The 25159-nt window shown below is 37.9% G+C and overlaps 1 protein-coding gene across 4 annotated transcripts in view; it reads left to right on the plus strand.

Moving 5' to 3' along the window:
* The window catches only part of LOC129725644 (synaptic vesicle membrane protein VAT-1 homolog-like), a 96866-nt gene that overhangs the window by 42448 nt on the left and 29259 nt on the right, over positions 1-25159 (plus strand). For all 4 annotated transcript variants that reach the window (XM_055681691.1, XM_055681692.1, XM_055681693.1 and 1 more), the window contains exon 4: positions 24518-24647. In XM_055681691.1, the coding sequence (XP_055537666.1) occupies positions 24518-24647 (130 nt within the window). The remainder of the gene's footprint in view (positions 1-24517; positions 24648-25159) is intronic.

Consider the following 25159-nt stretch of genomic DNA (forward strand, 5'->3'; position numbering starts at 1 on the left):
TTGTGGGTGAGTACACTAGGCAATTCAGCATTTTTTTTATTTTGAAAATTTATCTGTACTAACATCAAAAAATTGAAATTATTTTATAAATCGATATATCTTAGTAATAGGATAGAGAAAAGTTGTATAGAAAAGTTCTAGAAAATTGACTGAACTTTAATATAAAAATAATAAAAAAATGAATTTCAGGTCCTGCACTGGAGAAATTTCATTTAAAAAAAATGGGTAATCTCAGATTTTATTTAAGAATAAGTGTTTCAGATAGACAATTTTGTTAACTAAAACTCGTCCGAACAAACCAAAGTGGGCACTCCCAAGACCATGTGTGAAGCCACGAGCCAAAGTTCATTTATGTGGAACCGCTTATAAAAGTTTTTGTTAGAAAAACTTTTTTTTCTTCAAGAATATCCACTCTGTTTGTTCAGAGGAATTTTACACAGCAAAATTGTCCATCTAAAAATTGAGAACACCGTTCTTTTCATACCACTTCTTAATCTTAAAAAAAAATCAGTGATCTCCAAATTTATTTTTTTAAAGCTTTTAAATAGAAATTTAGACAATTTCCTAAACACCATTTCTTGACTCATGTCGTTAACGAACATTTATGGTCTCAAGTTCCAAATTACTTTTTGTTATTTATTGATTGTCATTGATATTTTATCATTTTTCCTATGAGATCACAAACTAAATTTTTTCTATATTTTCAAATGAAATTTTACTATTCTCTAGAAGTCATTCCTTGACAAATTTTCCCTATCTTTTAGCATTATTCAGCCTATATCGATTTATAAAAATTACTCCAGGCCTGACTTAATGTTAGTATAGATAAATTTAGGCCGTTACAAATTTTATTTTCATTTTATGCAACCCCCCCCCCCTTCAAAAATCTTTAATATTGGAAGGGGAAGAAAAAAAAAGCTAAAACGGTTTTGTTCATTTTATTGGTTTTCCGACAGCATAAATGCTTTATTGAGCAACAAACAAGTCCAGTGACAGCGAGAGTGTCGTCAAAAGGCAAGCGAAATAAATAATAATAATGATAAAGTGTTACTTTTCAACATTTATTTGAGTGCAAGTTACAAACGTCATAACTTGCACACAAACTTTGATCAAAGATATTTCTTTTTTTTTCGTCTCGGTGTTATTTATTTTTTGCCACCCCCTTTGCTAACTTTGATAACCTTGGACATAAAAGAATTCGAAATTTGTATCAAATTTGTATTGAAAAAAAAAAATGCAAAGTTGCTAGGAAATTTAGGCCTACAAAACCAAAAAGTTTAATTTAATTCTGCCAGCTCCTCAGTCGAGTTGGCGCGAAATCTTTCATTTGATTAAGTGATTTCAATATTTTTTAAAAAATTAGGGAGACTAAAATTTTTGATAAAATCAGAAGTCTAATATTTTTATCTTTTAAGATAGGGAGTTGAAAAGTTGAAAAAGAGTAAGTTGTTTTACAATGTTGTAGCTTTGTTAATTTTAAGCAATTTTGTTAAAAAAAGATAGGAAATCTTTGGAAATAAAGGATTAATATTTAAAAACACCTTCTTTGCTCTTTTTTTTTAATCAGTTTTCACATCAAAACTGTCTTCGGACGACTTACAAAGCTTTTCAGGACAAACATTTTGCAATACTGAAATCTTGAATATCTCAATCCTGCTCAAAGTTTCTGTTGTTTTACAAATACTTTCTTTTAATTAATCTGTCGTTCCATTTAGGACAAACATAAAAAGTATCTCTTGAGTTTTTTGTACCTTGAGTAAATTCAATTTGATTTTTTTTTTTGTTAGGGTGGCTTGTTCCGACTCAGAGTGATCAGAGGAAACGGCTTTATTCGGTATATTTTTATTTTAAAAATTCATAACTTTGAACCAGTTGATTATTTCTTATGTTTTTGGATTAAACTGAGAGTAATTTATTCAAGTTTTAGCAAAAAATACCGAAGATCGAATGTGTGTACTTTTGAATGCCAAAGTTAGGAAATTATTTTTTTATCAAGTTTTAAATGAATATACTAAAATACGAAAAAAAACATGTGTTCAAAATTTTCTTCATTCTCTATCAGTTGTGACTTTTGAACTAAGCCACGGGATATTTTCTATGTTTGTCCCAAAAAGAACGACAAACAAATGAAAATAGCACATTTTCGATAAAAAAACATTCATGACATAACAAAGAAAATGTGTTTTTTTTTTCATTTAAATCGGTCATTCTCAAAGATAAAAAAATCTTTTACAATCTTTCTCTATTTAAAAAATAAAAAAAGTTTATCTACAAAAAATGGTTAGAGTTAGTAGTTATTCCAAATGCTAAGCGATTGTTTCCTTGATACCATCTTAAGGGGTTATATACCTTTTTGGTCGAGAAAAATGAGGGAAGTTTGAATTTATTTTTATGTGCATAGCACCATTTTTATTGCATCAAAATGGTATTTTTCTGAAAGTACAGTTTATAAACAACAAAAAAATACGTTTGATTTTGAGATATACCAATTATTACTGGAGTAATGGCCGTTTCCCCGAAACGCTTTTTTTTGCAGAGGCTTGCGGTGATCCTGATAGAGACTCAGCGGGTCAAGCGAAAACGAAAAACTCATATTATTTCATTAGTTTAGAAGTGTGCCGTGTCCTTGAACGATCGCTTTGTGAGTATTTTGTTTTCAGTGCAAACAGGAACGTTTTTCCCAAAAAATGCACGTTTTGAGCGCTAAAAATTGCATTACAAATTTGCGGCAAAATGTAACTGTATGTTTCAAAAAGCGATCGTTCAAGGACCGGCGAATTTAATAACGAAAATTAAAAAATAAAGATGAAGGAAATAGGTTCAGTAGTTTTCCCGCAATCAGGATCACGGCAAAGTCATTTTTCGGAAAACACTATTCCGAGATAATCGCGTGTAAAGTTTCAAGTTTAGCTTATGCGGCCGTGACGGACGCGCTGCAAATCGCTCTAACTTTCTTCCTATGGCTCAGATCTTTATGAAAATTTATGAAAATGTTCTCATGTTCTGTATTTGAAGATAATGCAATAAATTTTTTTTCGGTTTTTTGAAAACTTGAAAGGTATATTATCCCTTAATAACGAGTTTGTTGCCGGTTGAACAGTTAACAGAAAACCAATGGACTTTGCGCGCAACGTTCGTCTTTATACCTAAAAAACAACACGCAGTGACCAATCCTTTTTTACTGTCTTCCAAAATACCCTATGCGCAGCCCCGCCCACTTGTCGCGTTACGATCTCAAAATTGGTATACTTGTTCTTCATCGAAAAAACTTTAGACCAGTATTTTTTTGTTTGATCTTTAGGGTACTCCTTGAATTAGGGTTGTTAAAAAATCGACAATACTTTTTCCAAGTAACTAAATGGCGTTTCAAGGAAAAATGAGAAATCGTACGTCGAAGTAGGTTCGTTATATTTTTGGCGTTTTGCGTTCATGTTTTTAATCACTATGCTGTCCTTGGAGCAACGATGTGCAAACCGGGACCAAGAATTCGAAAAGTGCGGTAAATTTCCCATAGGATGTTGTCTATTCGATGATTCTGAACTGTTTCACAATATTGTGTGGTAAACCACCCATAAGTTTTGAACTTCATTTTAAAACTGGTTGTGTTTTGGCAAATATTGAAAATTTACAAAAAAATACACCTATTCTACTTAAAAATGAAACTTGTTGAACCAAAGTCGAATCGAAATTGAGGGTGCTACAGGTATTTAAATCTAAACCTAATAAAATAAACATGAAAATCATCGAAATCGTCTGACACAGCAACTTTCAAAATGTTAAGTCAGAAGAATGAAATCAGGTTTTGATGAAGCTCAAAACTCGAAGTCTTGATAAATTTTTTTTCTAGCCCAAATTTTTCTTAATATCAGGTTTACGAACTGAAACTGAGACATTAATCAACAACTGCAAATTATTGGCCTTTTTTAAATACAAATCAGATTTGGGATTCATTCTAACAAGGTTTGGATCAGATATAATGCTGATGTAGAAAATTCGCAGATTCGAATTTAACCCATATAAAATGTGAGCGAAATTTATATCATGCTTATACTAAGTGGTTCTTTCTTTGGCTCTCAATTACAAAATATTGTGAATTTTCATTCTTCCGTATGGCTTTACTGACGTGAATTGAGGTTTCAGGAATATACTTTTTCACAGCGAAGCAAAACTCTTTCCAAGAACTTGTGGAAATCCGACTCCGCATGGTTATTTACATAATTGTGATTTGTTGGAAATATATACACTTTCATATAAAAAAGGGTAATTTTGGAACTAACAAACTTACAAATTCCGCAGCCATTGGCATGGAATCAGTTCAATACCACAATGTCGCGCTCCAGTATCGCTTCTAATAGTCATTTCGTGTAAATCTTCAGTAAATCACTAGGTACAGTGCCTAAGGGGCCATCCACATACCACGTGGACAGCTTTGGGGGGGGGGAGGTGTTGGATAATGTTCACGGTCCATACAACTTTTTAAGAATTTATATGCGCAGTTGTCCACGGAGGGGGAGGGAGAGGGGGGGGGGTCAAAATTCTTAAAAATCTGTCCACGTGGTATGTGGATGGTCCCTAACGCCAAACTGAAGAGCTACGTCATTTCAGCACCAGCCGAACCGGTCACGGGCGTGGATGTCCCGTGTGTGCCAATTTATCGTTAATTCATGATTGACTCCCCGAAGAATAGCAGCGGCTAGCCAGACATATGACCTTGAATTTAGTCAAACTTCCTAACTGTTAGGTTTTAGTCCATTTTTGTTACCCTAATGTGAAAATAATTAAAATGTTTAGCACTGAGGTTCTCTTCGTTGTTTAACCATGGGAAACTTGAAGTTGAAATCAATACGATTTCGATGCTTCTACAGGGTTAGCACATCACAACAGAATTAGCGGCCACAAAGCTTCACTGTCCGTTGTTTCTGGACAGTCATCTGGATGTGACAGACAGAATCTGTCAATCAATATATGGTGAGAGCAGTGGCAATGTCGAGTGCTTTATTTTACAATAAACTGGGCGTGATGATCCTTCGGTTCAGATGCTTAATCGTGTCACACCCAACCCATCTCCACTCTATTGAGTGATTTCAAGTGGAATTCGATACGGAATGGATGTCAGTGGAAGGAAAACGATAGAACGCGGTCGCGTAGTGGAGAGCATAATGTGCTTTTAAATAAGTGGTCCCCGTGGCTCTGTGGTTAGCGATGTCGGTCGGCTAGCTCTCCCACACGGTTGTGATATCGGGTTCGATTCCCGATCGAGTCGAGGATCTTTTCGAACTAGAAATTTACTCGACTCAGCACTGGGGCACGGTGTATCGTTGTACTTATTATCCTACACATACAAAATGTGCCAAAAACAATATCGATAACGAATTCTCTCAACTAATCTAGTTGATCGAGACCGCTATTAGCCCCAAGGCTAAGCGTGCGATATTGTTTGTTGTTGTTGCGCTTTTAAATTAAAAATTAATGCAGAATTTTCAAACCTTTTTCTCAATCACATAGTTTATCCGATTAGAAACAAAAGCCTATTTGAAATCTAATCCTCCACACCGCAAACTCTAATTTGTTTAGACTGTCATCATCCTAATGACAATACCATACCACAACACACCAGGATTACATAGCTAACTTTTTCCGCATCAGACTCCCACACTTATTTTGGGAGCTGCGGATCCTTTTTTCCGCCTCTCTACTCACCACAAAACACGGTAATCCCTGTTGCTTCCTCCTCGAAAGAGTCGTTGAGGGAAAAACTTTTCCCATCTACTACCGTCACGCTCCTGGCAACGTGTCACAGGTTCGTGCGTGGTGCGCCGTCACTGTGTTTGTGTCTGCCGCGCCCAGTTTTTCTTTCGTCTTTTGCACGGATCGAATACCCCGATACTTGATTACGCGAAGGTATTTTCCTCTTTCATCTCACACAAGAGTCAATCCACTCGTAAGACAAATTTAGGCTAGCGTGATGCCCGATAATCGTCGACAGTGTTGTGGAATAATGTTTGCGGCTAGGATTGACAGGAGATGCTCTTACGGAAGTTTACCGATGGGCGTCAATATTAGTCGTTTGTTACTTCTCGAGGGCACTGTTCTGATTGCGCTGTGTGAGCCGAGCCAAGAAAGGGAATGTGGGAAATGGCTTTCTTTTCGATTTGATTGCACTTCCGGTTGGTACCGTGATTCTGATTCAGATCCCTTCTGTGTGAAGTGCCTGTGGAAATCTTACTTTAATTCAATTTTGTCCTGGCCCCAGTCAAGCATCAAATCTAATACGTTGAATGTTTTCTTTTCTCTTTTCAGGTGAGTTGTGCAATTTTTGTCTCTGTTACATCCATCTTCCAGTATGGTGGGTTCCAGTGATCAGGTTTTCTACAATTTATTGCTTCTTTGTTTTTTTAAACAAATTTAATAGGGCTATTTTGCATTTAATACACAGTATATGAGCCTTTTGTAATAGTTTTTCTAAATGCTATTTTCTCAGAATCTAGACTTTGTCATTTTAAATTTTAAATCGGCGTATGATGCTGATTTTGGTTCGAGAGGTATTTGGGCTGTTTTTCAAAAACCGGAAGTCATCATGTTGTAAAACAGAATAGTGTCTGGAGTTGATATCCGGTCTCTAGGCACCCTCTTAGTTCGAGGAATACACATATTGAATGATTGAATGTTACTTAACATATAAGTTGTTTTCGGTTGTCAGACATCGAATTTCGGTTCTAAGATGTCATCCTGGTCCCGAGAATATCGACATTTAAAAGTTTTTGAACAGTTTTTCAGTTTTATACGCTTTTTTGAAGTCATCATCTTGAATTTTATGAATTTTTCTACCCCATAACCGTTCGAGAGGGTTTCCGGGTACCCACCCAAATGAAACTTCTAACTTCTAACTTTTCCATTCTTTACCCGTCAACGAATTGGAACATTTGTTGTCTATTTTCAGCATCCGGGCCGACAGGAACCTGGGACCACATCTGATTCCTGAAAATCGGGATCTGGTGGAACAAACTAGTACAATTATCAAAAAAAAAAAAACCGCATTGGTATTCAAAATCATTAAATCACTCCAGGAGTTAATTTCGTTCATTTTGAGTCCGTCTAATAAATTGTCTCTGAAATGGTCATTCCGGAGCAGATTCTCGAGGGGTCCTATATGGCCACTAACTTGCTTCAGAGTGGCCATTTCAAAAACAACTCGGCAGATAAACTTAAAATGGATTAAAGTCAACTCCTGGAGTGATTTCTTGCATTTTGTTAGCAATATTGCTTGGTTTTATTGTCAATTGTTAAAATTTGTTTTGGATTTTGAATATGGTCCCGGCGATCCGGATTTACGAGAACCACATGGGGATCAACGGCTTTTTTGATCCCGTATACTAAAAATAGACAAATTTTCCAATCTTTTGATGGGTCAAGATCCAAACCGGTTAATGCGGAGACGAACATCGCTGGTTGGTTTTTGTCTGTCATTCTTATTCCGAAAACACATGCTTCTGTAAATATCAAATGAAGATCTGTCGTTCTGTCTGTCCATATAGACTTGGGAATGCCTGAACCGATCGGCGTGAAAATTCAGGGCCGGGATGGTTTAAGACCACTGCCTCCTCTGGGAGGGCTTTCATACAAATGAAACACAAATTTCTGAATAATTCAAGAACTAATCAAGCAAATATTTTTGAGGGCAAGAAATGTTCCTATAGTAGTTTGACGACCCCTCCTGCTCTAGAAAAGAGGGCCCAACGAAACACAAATATCTGCATAACTCATGATCTAATGAATAAAATTAAATCAAATTTAGTATGTTGGTTTTTTGGAAGCAAGAAATATTGTTGTGGCAGTAGAGGCCATCCACATTCCACGTGGACAGATTTTGAACGATTTTGAGCTCACCCACCCTCCCCCTCCGTGGACAACTGCTCATATAAATTCCCCTCCCCTAAAGCTGTCCACGCGGAATGTGGACGGCCCCTAAGACACCCTTCCCTCATCGGAAAGGAAGGGCTTCCATACAAATGAAACACAATTTTTTACATAGCTCGAGAACTAATCAAGCAAATGGGACCATATTTAGAGAGTGAGAATATAAGGGGATCAGAGGCGTTTCTATGGTGGTTTTTGACACCCTTTCTTTTTTGGAGGACAAATGAAACACCTATTTCTATCCATTTTTTCCGGAATGTAGTTAAAATAGATCTGCAATGATACACAGAAGTCAAAAGTCGGTCTCAAAAGCACCATTTCGATTTCTAAGATGGCAAATTCCGGGGTCTGGAAACATTCCAAAATGGTCAAATTTCTAATATGGGTTTTTCCGGAACCATAATGATACCTAGAGGCCAGCAATTAATTCCACATGCCATTTTTAAATTAAGGGTGATGACTTCCGCTTGCTGGAAAACAACCCAAAATGGCTAAACTCCATCCGATGTCCGTATTTCCGGAACCAGAATAACGCTCAGAGGCCAGAAATTGACGCCACACGCCATTTTGAAATACAAGATGACGACTTGCGGTTTCTGCAAAACAGCCGATGTCACCTCAAAACGACCAAATGTCACCCAAGATGGGTATTGACTATTTTTTTCTCAGATTTCCAGAGACCGGAAGTTTCTATCGTGAATCTACAAAAGTCGATGAATTCCAATTTTTGTGTTCTAGACGTCGTCCGGAGTTTTTTGAACGTTTTTCACAGTTTTATCCAGCTACCAGAAACCGGAAGTCGCTATCATGGCATGACCAAGGCTGAAAGTCTTTAAATTTATTCAAAACGTTCCCATAATGCACAAAGAATTTTGATTTTGTTATCAATTAGGACCTCTTCTTTTTACAGTGGTTGCTACTTCCTCTTTCCAGTATTTCTATGACAACCTATGTACTTTGTACAAAGAACAAGATGCCAAGTTTGATGGAAATCGGTCCAGGAATTCTAGAGTTATGTTGGAACATACATACAAATCTCGACTTTAATATCAATAGTAAAATGCCTATCAGTGGCGCAGCCCCCCTATAAAATATGATATTTGGTGTTTTTTTTTCAATATTTGGGTTCTGCTTTCTTTAAGCAGTAGGGTTCAAATGTTTCGTTTACTCGAAAAAAGTGCTTATTCAATATGGGACTTCGGAATGTGCAGCCTCAAATGTGTGAAAACAAATTTTCATAAAACAAAAAGAAAAAAAATTCCGTCTGTCCTTTTTTCTATTTCTTGGCTTTGAAAACTTTATCGCTATTTCTTCCGTCTGTCCTTTTTTTCTATTTCTTGGCTTTGAAAACTTTATCGCTATTCTGTTTTCGTTACCTACTCATAGCGCTGCCATGCGTCGTCGTTGTTTCTCCCATGGAAAACAAGGTGTCTAGTATTAGCACATTATTCTGGCAAAGGAATATTGTGAAAATACACTGTTTTAGACTATGTAATAGAATGTTGCATCAAATGTCTGTGGGAAAGGAATATTGTGACTATAACTCTGGGAAATAGGCTGGTGCACGAATGAGTTGGAATATTGCATGGGAATTTTTTTCGAGAAGACAAAACTTTTCAGACCAACTGCTAAACGAAATCGCAAAAGTTGTTTTCGTATTGATCGTTGACTGAACTACGCAACGGTTATTTAGGCAGCACGTGCGTTGCACGCTAAGCGGCATCGCTAAAATCCATAACATCGATAGCAGAAAAACACTTCATTTCCTAAGTTGTGCTCTCCTGTTCTCAACCTGCCTCTCTCTTCAATACTCTTAAAATTCAAAAAATTTTCACCAAAACCACCAGGTCTCGACGTTTTGTGCATTTTTGAAATGTTCGGCCCAAAAAAATCAAAATCATCAAAATTGCAGAGTGAATATTCACGGCTCACTTCTTGTCCAGCATGAGCACTGCGTGTAACAATTGTTTGCACCATGCTTCTTTCTTTTTCTTTGTGTTATTTGAAAAAAAAAAACGTCGTAAGAAAATATTGTAAAAAACGTGTAAAAATGTAACTGTTTAAAAAACGCGAAACCGTTTTAAAAAAGACCTTACTGTACCCTTGCTGCTTACACCACAGCTGATCGAAACAAGAGTAGTGACTCACTCTAGTGAGAATACACAGAAGCGCAATGCGCACTGCTGAGATTAATTTGATAGCATTTGAAGAGAAAACACGCGTGACGGGCGGCTGGATTTATCTTTTTTACTTTCCTAGCAAGATGCTTCCCTAATTTGATATACGCTTGAAACACACACTAAAAGTACTGCAGTATGCTCTGTTGTGGTGTTTTTTGCGAGTTGCTCAGATACACACGATTTACTGCTCTCTTCAAGCGAATGCTTCGCTTTGCCCCTTAGCAGTGAGAGCAGTTGTTTTCGCAGTGGAAGATATTCTCCTACACGCTGGTGATTCTCGGAGGAGAAATCAAAAACCTGCTGCTACTGATGCATTTTTTCATTGACCAAAAAGGGAAACTTTGGCCGCCTTAAGGCTTGACTTCCGATTCAGCTGACATTTTGCAAGGGGACTCTAGAATTAAAATTTATTCTGTATTGCAGAAAGAATCAAGAAAACAATATCGAAAATTATCGTGCAAGTAACACAAATATACCAAAAAATGATTAGAAATAACACCAAAGACGAAATATGCCAAATTTGAATTAAAGTAAAGTTCAAAAGGAGGTAAAAACAGATTGAAAAAAAAAGTTTAACCTATACATTAGATAAAATTGGATTAGCTTAGTAATGAAGGCGGACTTTAAATAAGAAGTAAAAGAATGTTGAGTGAAATAAGTGTTTTTGCACTTTACTTCCACCATAGGCTTCAGAGTTTAATAGTAAAGACGAGTAACATCTACATTCGTTAAAGAATCATAAAAGCAAATAATGTTTTGTTGACGATAGGAGGTTGTAACACATAATTTGTTCACGTGTTCATTGAAGTTCATGCTGAGAAAATGTTCGTATGATTATGCTGCACTAAAAGTCCAAATGCCAGACGAGTGGCATAGCTCTCAAGCATTACATTTTTTTAGAATAAAACAGACGATTTATGAATCACGATACAATCGTTATCGCGGTAATATTTTTCCTTTCTTCCTAGCAGAGGCACTTCGATGAATAATCGGCTGCAATTTTACAGAGCATTTTCCTCATTTTCTCATGGTGATTGCCAACGCCCACAGTCAGTCGGAGTGGCAGAATAAAAAAAAATAAGTGTACTGACTGTGGCTCCAGGAGCAATATAATTCGTCCAGACCTGCTGCGGCCTCTATGTATATGCTTGCTTGCGCCGTTGGAATCAGTTACGGCTGCAGCTGATGTGCAACGCCAGTCAAGATCTTCTTTGTCCGAGCCTTAGCCATTGCGGGGCGCTTCTTGCAAAGAAAATGAAACTCGTTCGCTGTGCACAAACTGCTGTAGTAAAGCAATTCAAAACGGGGCGCAGATAAATGCGCCAAACCACCCACGCTACCGGCGACAATGGGATGCATAACATGCCATCCTGATGAGGCCGCACCCTTTTGACTGCCCGACTAGTAGTTACCAAATCGATCGCCATATTGGATCCGGATGAGGCTGTGGATGTATAAGCAGAACAATAGTAATGGGAGAAACAAAAATCAATTCTCTTGATGCCGACTTCAGCTTCGACCGTCTGTACGGTGTTTTCTGATGAATCGGATTCGATGGATGAAAGTCCACTTCAGAAAAACCACGACAGTGACTGCAGCCTTTCCGTCATTCGATGGTTTTTTCTCCTTTCTTCTCTTCCGATTATTTCCTACATCAGCGCAGATATGATTTTATGCTTATTACAGCTCTATTTCATGATAATTTTTTTGTGTCCGCAGCATTATCTTTATTCTCCTGTGTCGGAGTCGGAAGCATTGTAAAATCTGCTTCCACAGCAAGTATTGATTGAGTCTGGTAGAAAATATCCACCGCTAGTTAGAGTGATGACTCCCAGCTGGTATTAGAAAATGCAAAAAAAATAATTTAACTTTTTGATGATTGATGATTGGGAGGAACAAAATATTTGTTCACTTTCGCTTCAAAGTGGTTGATTGATCCTTCCAGTGACACTAGCAGAAAGTTGGTGAACAGGCGAAAGTTTACCCGCTGGTTAAAATACTTGCGGGAGACATAATCGAGTCTATTCCTCCCGGGTGCAGCCTCAATCGTCGTGATTGCAATTTATGGTTGCGACGCGTTTTGCTCAACAACATCGCAACGGAATGTGCTGCAGTGTGCAGGTGCAGCAGCATGCTTCGGGGAGTACTGCTTGCAAGGGAACGCTCCATTCCTGCTCCCCGACCTCTTAGACCTCAGAATTGACAGGACGTTGAACTAGGCGTTTGAATGTGGTTGAACTTCCTGCCTGGCAGTGTCGTGTGGGTGGGAAAAATTGGGACGAAAACGGTTGTTTAACTTCTTGCTTGTGGATTTTTTCGTTTTCTGCGTTGTTGAACTTTCTCCTTGGTCTTGGGTGAATTGTTTCGCAGAAAGTTCCATTACGGAAATTGTTTTTACTTCAGGGAAGTAAACTAATTGATGACAAACTTAAAGCACAAATTAAAGTCGTTGTGTTTCTAAACGCACATCAAGATGGGTCGTGGTGTGCGAGAGTAATTAAACTAAGCGTTCTTACGAAACTCGTACGGAGAAAGTTGCCCATGTCTGCGGTCGAGACTCCAGCCGCCGATAGAAAATCGTCTAATAAAAAAGACAGAAGGCAAACTCCGTCGTAGTTTTGTGGATATAGCTGCCAAGAAGCTATAACATGGGACGGAAAAGTACCCCCACCCAACGTCGAAATAATATTTTGGGTTAGTGGGTGGAAAAATGTGTTGTGATGTGTACTCTTACGGCTTGGGTGGTGACAAATAGGGTGAATGGGGTCACTTTGATCGAGGAGGAAGAGCGACAAGGCGATTAAGCGAAATTGAGTTCTGTTTGCTCCCTCCCTGCTTGGATAGGATGCTGAAAAAGCGGAAATTTGTTTACTTAGCCTCAATTTTGACGGGAGTTTTAAAGGGTTCGATCCCAATCAGGCGTTGAATACAACAAGTGGGTGGAAATTTTTTTCTGTTCCAGTACGGTTGTTAACAGGGCAGGGAGGATTGGCGTGCAGTGTTCGTTACACCAAAAAGGGCGGAACAGAAATAATGGTAATCATTTGCCTTTCGGAAGAAGTGATTCGAGATATTTGCTTCGAGTTTGTGCGATATCCGAAGAAAAATGTAGTGAAGAGAAAGAACTACTAACCATATGGTATAGTTTGTGGAAATATTTGCGTCTTCCGTCGTCGCATAGTGAAATTTAAAGTTTTCCGTTTCTTAAAGGAATTATAATGAAGCAGACACTTTCCTTATTCCAGTGTGCGGCAATAATTTCGAACCAAAGGCTATAACAACGGCAGTTTTCCCGAGCAAAGATCAAAGATTAAATCCTGGGGAAAATCCCAGTGGTGGGCAGACATTTCTGGGTAGGGACAACTCCTCTTTTCATCGACTGTTTTCTTCCGTTTGGAAGCCAGACGCTATGCTGGCTTGGCAATGGCTGGCTGTTTTCTTCCGTTAGAATCAACGGACGGAAATACCGAGAAGAAGCTGTTTATATATACTTGTTGGCGTACACGAGAGACGATGTTTTCACCACATTGCAAAATCGGACCCGCCGCGCCACACTCCCGACGTACGTCGTGCCAAGGAGGCGGACAGCTGGAAGTAGCTACTGCTGGGAAATGGTCTTACTATCGATTTTTCATTTTCCACTGGTCTACTGCTTACGCGAGGTTTCTGCTTTGCAGCACTCATCTCGCTAGACCTTCGACGTATCGTGAAGGAAGAGGAAAATTCCCAAAAAAGTACGATTTCTTGTTTGTCGTTTCGTTGGCCAACCGAGCTCAACAATGAGCCTTTTTTGCTGTTTCAGATGCTTTTGGGACCTTTTGATAGTTGTTCGATTTGTTACTAAATTGTAGTCTCGAATGAAATATGTATAGGTACTCCAAATTGAAGCAGTCTGAAGTAGTTTCCAGCTGCGGTGCTTTTTATGGTCCTACATTTCGGGTGCGTAGAAAGTATTTTTAGACACAATCAACCGCAGCAACAAAGCAAAAAGTTTATTTACCTCTTACCTATGCGTAGAAAGCGCAAAAACAATTTACGAGCCGGGTACGCTTTTTCGGAATACATACAACAGCGAACCGAAGGATATCGGATGACGTAAACGCTAGAGGTTGCTCCAATGAACTGTAACACTTGATTCACTCCGCTCAACTTTTGCGTATGAGCATCTTTCGATTATCGTTCTTTCCACGTTAGTTAAAGCACATAAAAACTGTTTTTTGTGTGTTTTTGTTTCTCTCCATGTCACCATAAATTATGAAACTATGCTTTCGCCAATACTAATTGGGACCGCATGCTGCTCCGTAAGCACGAACGAGAGAATCGATTAGCGGGTTACTGAGTGTAGATTTAATTAGCTATTGCCATTGATGCATCTCCTCGTGGCAGTAAAAATCTCCCGCTTACTTTGATTAACGCAAGGCATATCTGTCGCAAAACGATTGCCTCAACTTAATCCCTGTTTAATCTAAAAATGTGATAACATTCCTTTCACTGTTTCAAGCGGGACTCCGCAGATTAGATTTAAACTGATTAACTCATACCTGGCTACTTTTACGATGTTATTTGATATATCCTTGATCATACTTCAACATTGGTTTTTTTTGTTATCTTCACGCATCTCGTAAATATTTGCACAGATTAACTATGGTTTAATTGCATGATTGAATTGAAACTTGACGAAGTATGGTCTTCGGTGGTCGGACCAAGAAAACCCGCAGTGTGTACCCCAAAGTTGTACATCTCCTTTGACTGTTTGATGGCCCTCCAGCCATGATGAAACGAAAAGGTGGAAAAAAAAACCGGGTGAAATCGTATAAATTTTAACGATTCATTGTACGGCCGGTCGGCCAATACAATTTCGACAAAGTTTCAGTTTTTATTTTCGGGTGGCCAGCGACGCGTCGTTATTGAATATTTCAATACCATCCCGGAGGCCTCGTGGAGGCCCCAAGCGCGCGATGGTGTGCTTGCTGCCGGTGGGTGGCGTCCATCCAACAGGTTAGCACTGTGTTGAGTTTATTTTTTCTTCTTATCTCGATCGATATATCGCCTCCGATATGAGTCACTACTTCTTCGGTACATTCGGAAGACTGTCGGCAAGTTTGCACGCAAAGTGTCGCATTGAAATGTTGGGCTAAATGGTATCGGATTCGAGGAATCAGCAGACCGAGCGTTTGAGGGTTTGCACGATTACTTTTATTGTCGTAGCTAACGGTCTACTGCGATTGATTCCGTAATTAATGAATTTTATAATTTTTTCGATTTCCCCGGATTCCAAACTGTCATTATTTATTCGAAACTGTGTGCTCGAATTTTATTTATTATGGCTACGTTAACAATAAAATTTGTACGTGATAAAATTGAGAAAACAATAATATTTATTTCGGTTTCTTCAAGCTGGAAACGCAACGAGTGGGAGAGAGTGACACCATTTTGACATTATATTGACAAACATAAATTATCGCTGGAAAACAATATTCAAATTCTCCAGTGTTACGACTGTACACAGTGAAAATCCTAGAAGCTTTTGTTCAGGGCTTCAGGAATTATAAAACAGAATGCTTCCGGTTTTTTTTTTGTGGACCCCACTGCGACCAGTAGTTGTTTGATCTATTGTGGCATTGTCCGGACGTTTTTGCTGTTTGCACATTTATGTTTTTTTTTACCATTTTGCAGTGCTACTTATTGAGAAGTAACCTGCTCCGTGTTATAGTGCTTTTTGTCTTCTCCTTCAGACTTAGTAACCTACTACCTTCCTTATCGACCTTATCATATCCTCCTGCAGGCTATCACTCTAAAAGCATATAACGTGCTATAGTCTATGATATTATCGAAGCTTTAGATCAGTGGTTATTAAGTCTGGAGGGAAGTTATAGTACTTTTTTTTGTCTTCTCATTCAGATTTAGTAACCAACTTTCTTCCTTATCGATTCTATCATATCCTCCTGCAAGCTATCACTCTAAAAGCATATAACGTGCTATAGTCTATGGTATTATCGAAGCTTTAGACGAGAGGTTATTAAATCTGGAGAGAAGATTTTGTGTGGAAGAGCCTGAGAATAAACCCATACTTAAAGTCCTTTTTGCGAACGAATGGTTTGGTTCTACTAAGATTCGAATCTATCACCATTCGCTTGTCAAAGCGGACTTTGTAACCTTGCGGCTACGAAGCTCGACTAAATGCTTCCGGGTTGGAATTCAACCGATATGTTTATCTCAAATTATATTCATCAATGCATTTTAGAGTGTTGCGCTTAGCTATTGTATCTGCAGATTTGTTATATGCTTTGAAATTTATTCTTCGCGCGCGGGATTTGGAAATATTTGATCGTTTTGCCTACCATGGCGAATCTTCTTACTTACCCCATCATACTATCCTGATCTTACTTACCCCATCATACTAACACAAATTCCCTTCATATGACATTCGTAGCGATGCAGAGGTGAACTCGGTCTCATAAAAACGTTTGACGAACTAACAAACCTCTTCCTATTTTTCCCCAACGACCGTAAGGACATGGCCGGCGCGGCGTCATTGTTGATCTTCCTAAAGTGAGAGTTACTGAATTGTTGTACATTGAAGATAGTGTAACATCCCAAAAGCTATCTATGTGGTTCTCTGTGCAACTTCACTAGCTCATGTCAATCACGGAGGTTTAACTATGACATGTGCGGTCGTCAATGCTCATTAGCAGAGTTGCCAATGTTCCAGTTTAAACTGGATTCTTCCAGTTTTTTTAAAGTGATCCAGTCTAACAGTTGAATCCCAAAATCTTCCAGTTTTTTCATATATTTGCAGTTTGAAAATTGTTAGAAGAATTGGATACCAAGCGAGAGCGAACTCAGAAATAATTGAAATTGTTGCAACAGTTCTTTTGTTAAAAGTGAAAATAATTGAAAAAAGTTTTTTTTTGTTTATCTATCTATTTATCTATCTCAAGATTGATAACGTAATTTTAATTTTGCTGCTGTTAACGCAAATTTTGCAGTTCACAATTTTTATAAAATGTAAGCTTGAAACAAAACAAAACAGAATCTGGATTTAATCACAGAAAAGCTCTTTCATATTTTTTTTTTAATTTATTTGGAATCCAGTTTCCTCCAGTTTTTTCTTCAGTATTCTTCCAGTTTAACCAAAAATTTTATTGACAACTCTGCTCATTAGGGTGGGGAATCGTTATATGAAAAAAACGAAACTTGATAGCAGAAAGCCAGAACCGAGTTTTTTTTGTTCTATTTGGGGCCCCAAACAATCCTGAATTTATTGGAAGTCGATTGGTTTTGTCTCCGCTTGGCGCATTGCATTTAAAATTTATATGGAGATTTGTATGGAAAAACCTACTTTTTTGCATTTTCTATTGTAAAGAGCTCAAAATGGCTCAAATCATAGGTTTCATGACTTTAAATGGTAGGTTTTTTGATGCCTAACAACTTGGCCGAAAACAATAAAGAGCTAGGGTGTGCCAAAAAAATACTAGAGCTGTCAAAGTTGAGTATGTCAAAATTTATGTTGCAAATCATTTTTTCTGCCAACACTGCCAGTGTACCGGCGTCAGTCAGATTTCCATCAGAAGTAACCTCTGAAACACATTGTAGATTCTATTTACGCCTAGAATATTGACCTGAATTTGTTTGCTTGGTCCAGCTGAGTGTATAAACTCGTTACAACAGGTTACTTCTGATGGGAATCCTACTGACGCCAGTACATTGGTAATGTTGGCAGAAAACAAGATTTTCTGCATTTAAATCGACATACTCAACTTTGAACAGCTATAGCTCTTCTTAGGGACATTCTAGCTCTTCAGTATCTTCTGCAAAGTTGTTAAGCATCTAAAATGCTATACTTTAACATAATGTAGTGTATTATTAGAGCATTATTTAGCTCTCTATAAAGGTAAAAGCAAAAAAGTAGGTTTTCCCATATTAATTTTCATATAAATTTGAAATGCAATGCGCCAAGCGGAGACAAAACCATTCGACCTCAGGTAATTTTAGGGTTGTTTGGGACCACAAAAAGAACCAAAAAAACTTGGTTCTGGAAAATCGATCAATTTTCCCCACCCTAATGCTCATGCTCATGCTCATGCTCATGGTTATTAGGGTGGGACAAACAATAAATGTTCGCTTCCATGCTCTTTTCGTGTTCTTTATGGGTTCTACAACAACTGTGTAACTGTTCAAACCGATCGGTGGAACTATATTTTGCGCCCGATTTTTAAAGTTTCCATACAATTTCATATGGGAAAATTCACTTTTTCAAAACTCATTCCTTAGAGATATCCAGTTGACTTTTAAAAATAAATCGGTACATGATATTTGTACGAAATTTTTCTCGGAAAAAAACTGTTCTGAAGACCGTAGGGGGCTTTCTACTATGCTTGTAGAAAAAGCTATTTACCCCAAACTGATTTAATGTCTGTCGAACGGCTCACCATTGAATTTTTTCAGCAACACTGATACAGCATGCTGCTATATATAAGATATATATTGTTGTTAGTCTTTTTTTATGTTGTCTTACATGTTTCATATCTGTTCAAATACATATGAAAAAAAGATAGAACGATCTTCATTTTTGTTTTGTATAAAAACTTAGTTACAAAATTTTGTAAAAAGTGTTGTTTTAAAACTTTCCAATTACCTCTTGCTGGGATCTAGTGCCTGGCAAATTCTGGAATTATCATAAATTATTTTATCTGAAAAACTTAGAAAAATTGAGTTTTTTTTGGTGTTAAAAATGATTTCTGTTTTGAAGCTATAGCTTTGCTTCTTATGCGTTCGAATAATAAAACAATTCTTTTTCAATTCCCAATTGCTAAGGTTTTTTGCTCTTTTGACGCTAATGGGAATATCTGTATGGCAGCTTTTACTAAACTAAGCAACTGTGAATACTTTATTTTTAAATAGATTATCTAGACTAACATTCAAAAAGGGCTGACATTTTTAAACCCTTTTTTAAATCGATATATTTAGGCTGAAATTGGCTGACAAAGAACAAAACTCGCAACAAAAAAATAAAAGTGCAATTTCACAAAAAAAACAGGCAACCATTTTAAAGGGTTATATATCTTCTTAGTCAAAAAAAAATCGAAAACAAAAACGTTTTGCATTATCTCAATGTACAACATCTTGAGAGCATTTTTACAATTTTTTTTAAGGTCTGAGCAAGAGGAAGAAAGTTAGATCGGTTTGCAACGCGCCTCGCCGCCTTGAAACTTTATACGCGTTTATCTCGGAATGGTTTTTTTTTTTTTTCAAAAAATGACTGCCGTGTTTACGATTGTGGTGAAACCACTGAACCGATTTTCTTCTGTTTTTTTTAAATGTTCGTTTTAAATTCCCCGGTCGTTGAATGATCGATTTGATTTGATACACGAAGTTCACATTGGCCGAAAAAAAAAATTAAGTACACTTTTCAGCGCTCAAAACATGTTTAAAATGGCATCTGGGGTCGATTTACGGTTGTTATGAAATTCAAGGTATTGACATCCGGTTCCTGGAAAATAGCCAAAGATGGCATTGCCTTAGGCAGAATGATATTACAACTGGATATCAGAGCTAGTCAGGGCCACCACGTTATTTTCAGAGATATCCACTAATAAATAGTGTTGAATAAATGTTTTTGAGATAAATAGTCTTTCGTTATCCTAGCGTCTATAATTCAAAGAGCTCAAAGAGTTCAAAGAGCGATCATTACCGAATTCAGCTATGCAACTGTTGGTATAAACAGCTCTATATATCAACCTTGGGGTCGTGGCTTTGCACACAACCCTTCTGTTGTTTCACTGAACGAAGTGCCGATCAATCCTAACCCCACAACCTCTACTGGTACTTGCTGCAGCTATCGCAGTTGGTACCCGGCAATACTGTCTCCTCAACTAAGTATTAAATTTGTTCTCAAAAAAAAAACTATTTGTTGTTGATTTTAATACTGGATATAATGCTGATCGCGTCTCTGTACTATCCCTAATAATAATAAATAAGGCATTCTTCTGATACAGTAAGAAACTGTCTTCACGCTGGAAATTTGGAGACCGATAGGCTTTGATTGCCCTTCGAGTTTTTCAGTGGAGGAAGAGCTGGCCAATACACCTACTACTGATGCTAGCGCTATCGCTCAAAGGCGGCTTTTCACTAGAGGAAGAAGTGTCGCTGCACCTACCACTAACACTGCTACCACCACCAGCAGGTCTCGCTGATGCAGCTGTCACTCGCAGCTGTTTAGTTAAGACCGTCCTAGTCGCCATCCACTAATAAAATGATTGGTTCGAGCAGAAACAAGCTCTTATATAGCCCAAACAGTATACACTAAGGTCGCTTTCTACGCGGTTTTTTACACGGATTCGGGAATTTACGCGATTTTTTTACGCGGACTTCGGAATTTACGTGGTTTTTTTACTCGGATTCCGGAATTTACGCGGTATTTTTTTGTGCCGAGTTCGGTTTCTCTTCACTCGGATTACAGAATTAACGCGGGTTTTTTTTACGCGGATTCCGGAATTTACGCGTTTTTTAAGCGGATTTTGGAATTTTCGCGTTTTTTTACGCGGATTTTGGAATTTACGCGGTTTTTTACGCGGTTTTTTTTACGCGGCATGTATCCCCCGCGTAAAAAGCGACTTCAGTATATTTCCGGTTTACTAGGTATATAGTTCTGTCGACCGTGCTAGGAAAAGCAAGCACTGAGTGACCAATTCGAGGTCGAAATCTGCAATCAACAAGGCTTGACAATTTTTAATAATACGAATAATCAAATTACAGGCCATGTTCGATTTTGGCAACACGTCCAAATTTAAATTTTTTATGATGCCTACCGGACTGAAGAGAAAATTCAATAGCCAATTATATAACCAATCTGAACAGTGTTGTCCAATGTCTACCGGATTGAAGCGAGAATTAAATTCCACGCTTGAAAGATTGCTGGTGGCATCACGTCCAAAGTTTTTTTGTTGTCAAAATTGAACCATGCCAAAAACGAAACGTGCCAAAATCGAACGAGGTCTGTATATTTTTTTGTATTTGGGTCGATGCATAGATGATTTTCCAATTGATTGCTGCCAGAACGAAGGAAGTTTTTTGTAGTTTCGGTAAAACAAAAACATTTTTACCTAAAAAAAGCTTTTTAAGATAAATAGTTTGAGTTTGTTTTTTTTGTTAAAAAAATTTTTTTTCACGGTGTATACTTTTTTAGAAAGAAAAAATTGTTATCTACAACCTTTTCGTTACACCTATCAAACAAACCGCTCTGGCTCTGAAAATATTTTTATCAAATACCCTTTTCCCTAATTAGTCGTGATTCAAATAAACAATCCCAACAACTTAAATGGTATCCTTAGCCCATAAGAACAACTGTGCAAAGTTTCGGTCAAATCAAAAATGACAATCTAAAAATATATTTAAATTGGCAATCGCAACAATAAAAAAAATAAACTAACAATATTTCTAACAGTCAATTGAAAAACAAAAGTAAAAAAAGAAAAAAACAATGGATATCGTTTACGATGGAAACAGCAGCACTGCTTGTTCTATCAGTCATGCAATCAAGTTTTCATGCAAGCCTTCAAATGAGAGTTTTTGAAGCTCCATATGACCCTTGTTTCTCACCACTTGACACTACTTTTGAATGTCACTTCTGATGCATGAAGTACAATTCTGGAAGCAACAAAAGGATCACTTTTAAACTGCCTCATGTAGAGCTTCGTAGCCGCAAGGTTACAGAGTCTGCTTTGACGAGCGAGTGATGATGGGTTCGAGTCTTAGCAGAACCAAACCATTCGTTGGCAAAAGGACTTTAAGTATGAGTTTATTCTCAGGCTCTGCCACACAAACCTGGTGTGACGAACCAACTAAAACACCTAAACCTGATGAATTGGAGATCGTGGAGACTAGGAACGATGAAAACCTGCGTAAAAAAGCAATAAGTTGCGCCTTCTTTTAGTGTTCTTATTCTCTCGAATTCGACGTTTTCGGGACACTATTGATCACGACATTTTCTCAGCTTTCCTACGAAATTAACTGAATTGAGCTAGATTTCATACTTCTTTTGCTAGACTTTGTTAGAGACAAACATAACCGAAAACTGAAAAAAGTGAATAACTCCGCAGTAGTTAAATTTTAGAAATATGCATAGAAGGGTTTTTTCATCAAATAGGGTCCTCTATCACCCCTTGAAGGATTTTAAGTTAGCTCCCTAACACCCTGTATAATCGAATCTGACCTGTATACGACAGTATGTGCTGCTACTTGACCTGAGGTGAGATGATAAATTTGTTACAAAAAGGAGAACTTTTCGTTATTACTTTCAAAGAAACAAATAAGAATTTTTTAGATAGATTAATTTTCACAGCAATGTGCGATGTACTTGTGAAGATTAGAGATGTTTGAAACACATTTTAGTTTTTCTGAATATGTATGGAAAGAATTGCATGTTTCAATGCGTTTTCTTGTTTATTTTGGTACTTTTTATGTATTTGTTATATTTTATTAAGTTTTAAGTCCGAAAATTGAATTACGCTGTTTTCTTCTCCGTTTGCTAAATGTTGGGAGATTTTAAGCGCCTGACTGTTGTTCTCTGATGACTTTTAGAAAATTTTCCAACACAGCATGTCTCTCTGATGCTGTTTTTTGAATGATTCTTTAATATTTATATTTGATTTCATCATCGAATGCATCTAATTTTCTGAGAATTTCTAATCAAATAATAACATACATTGTGCGGGCGCATTTCAATTTTAACAACAGTACGTAGACAGAATTTTGAAATGTTATCAAAACACTCCTACTACACCAGAAGTGGCGTTTTCGCTGCAGCATCAATAATTCGATCTGCTGTTTCAAACAATACTAGTAAATTATCCTAAATTTAGCTCGCCGGAATTTTCCCCTCTCCGCGGCACCGCTCTAAACAGTTAATCAAAGTCCCATAAAACCGATCATTATAGGCCCATAAAACCTGACTAATTTGAAAACAGTTTAGATTATTTTGGATCAACACGCGGAGTAAGTCATGCCCCCGTAGTGCGCTGCAGTGCCGAACTCAGTTTGTGGACTTGCTCTTGACAGTGATGAGGTCATTTCCTTTCTCGTTTTCTCCTCGAGTATGCACTTCTGCCTGCTGGCAGGCTGATCTGCTACTGTGGTTTCTTCTGGCACCGCGATGATGGGGAAGTACGTAACGGAGAAAAAGTGAAAAACATAGTTCATCCATTCATCTCTCCCAGGCGGTAGAATGTTGTGCAGTATGACTTCGACTCAAAACAATTTGAAAACATGTACTGTGTACATGTCAACCTTCTTGAAAGCTGCATGTGTGTGAGGGAGCGGACTTTATATATCATTGCATGTGCAATTGACAGTGCAGTAAAATGTGCCTGTCGGAAGTGTTCCTGCAAGAAGACCATTGCGGTTTAAATTACTTTTTCGTTTTTATGTTATTTATCGAAAATATATCACTCCCAAAAACACATCTCTAATTGCTGGTAGCTTCGACGAAACCTTGTTGAGTGATTAATTAACAAGACTAACAATTTTTCACTCCAGAAAATCTCGCCAGAATCGCTCGGCACTACAAAACTCGTCTCTTTTTATACTAATTGTTCGGCTTATTGACTGCTTTAAACTTCATTACAATTGTAAAAAATGCCATCAATGAAACTTCCAACTTGAACACTATTCCGTGCTCGATTTGTTGAAATGTGCAACAAGCATCCTTCTGCGGAAGTTCACTCAGATTGGCAGCACTTCGGGGCGGGAGTTTTCATCAGCTGCAAACTGCATGAAATTTTCCCAGAAAGCGAGATTTGTCGCGCGATGCTGCTGCTGCTGCTCTTCTGGACGCTTTCGTTTCGTTGTCAAGTGCATGTGCCTTGTTGAAAAGTTTTTCCTTCCCTGTTAGTTTGAATCCCCTCCGCTTCAGTCCCCTTTTCGCGACGGTGGCATCACGTTCCGTCTATCTGTCTGTCCGCCGTCTGTGTCTGTTGTGGCTGGTGGTACACGTCTGGAAGCGAATGTTGAACTGCTTCAAAGGCCATCCCTCACCGCGCAGCGGGTCGACTTCCCAGTTTCCTAAAAGTGGAGAAATTTTCTTAATTATGTGTGGAATATAAATTGGAAACCATTTACCATATGCTTTCTGTCACATTGGGGAAGTAGAACCGGGGATGCTCTTGTCGACTCCGGTTCCATTCGGGTCCTCAGCTCGGTGTCAGAACGACAAGGTAAGGCCATCACTGGCACCAAAAGCAAACACATTTCAGTTATTGTATGTTGCATTTAAACATTTAAATTTTCCTCTCGCAATGACACTCAAAGCTAAACGAGCGCGCTTGTCACGAACCCACACTGCATGCATGTACCGCATAACAACTATCCAAACGCTCGTCTTCAATAATTTTTTTTCCTTCTCCGTCTTGTTTCATTCACAGCGGTCTCAACTTCCAGGACTTGATGGTGCGCCTTGGTGCAATCGATTCGCCACCAAAAACACCCACCATCCTTGGGTTCGAGTGCGCCGGAGAGATCGAAGCCGTCGGCGAGGAAGTTGAAGGATTCAAGGTAAGCATTCGAGAGGTAATAACGATGCGGGGTGATGCAAATATTGGAGATAAAAAGTCAATTATGTCTGATAGCTACGTTTGGCGGTTTCAAATTGTAAACGATTGGTCATAGTTAAGTGAGTAGATGATCTTTCTTTGTTTCGTGACCACGATAAAGCTATCAATTAAGCAAGACCGTATCTGCAGCTAAGCTACTACATACTTTGTCTTCTAATTTGCCCATTCCAAACCAACATTTAACATGGTTTTAAAATAATTTATTAAATCAAAAATATTTCTTCAAATCATTTTTGTTGTCTGTTTGTCCAATTCAATGTGAAAATGTTTACTCATAAAGCACTTGACGATTTTATATCTACATACCCTTACTTCACACTGCATTCTACATTACCCTTGCTGACTTTCTTATTGACAAAATAAGGAGTCCCTTTTAAAATGAAGCTGACCAGAGAAATGTAGTTATGGCGCGATATTGGCAGAAAGAACGGGGTTTCTAGTCGCATTGATGAC

Source organism: Wyeomyia smithii, chromosome 2, assembly GCF_029784165.1.
Source record: "Wyeomyia smithii strain HCP4-BCI-WySm-NY-G18 chromosome 2, ASM2978416v1, whole genome shotgun sequence".
In the NCBI taxonomy this organism is placed as follows: domain Eukaryota; kingdom Metazoa; phylum Arthropoda; class Insecta; order Diptera; family Culicidae; genus Wyeomyia; species Wyeomyia smithii.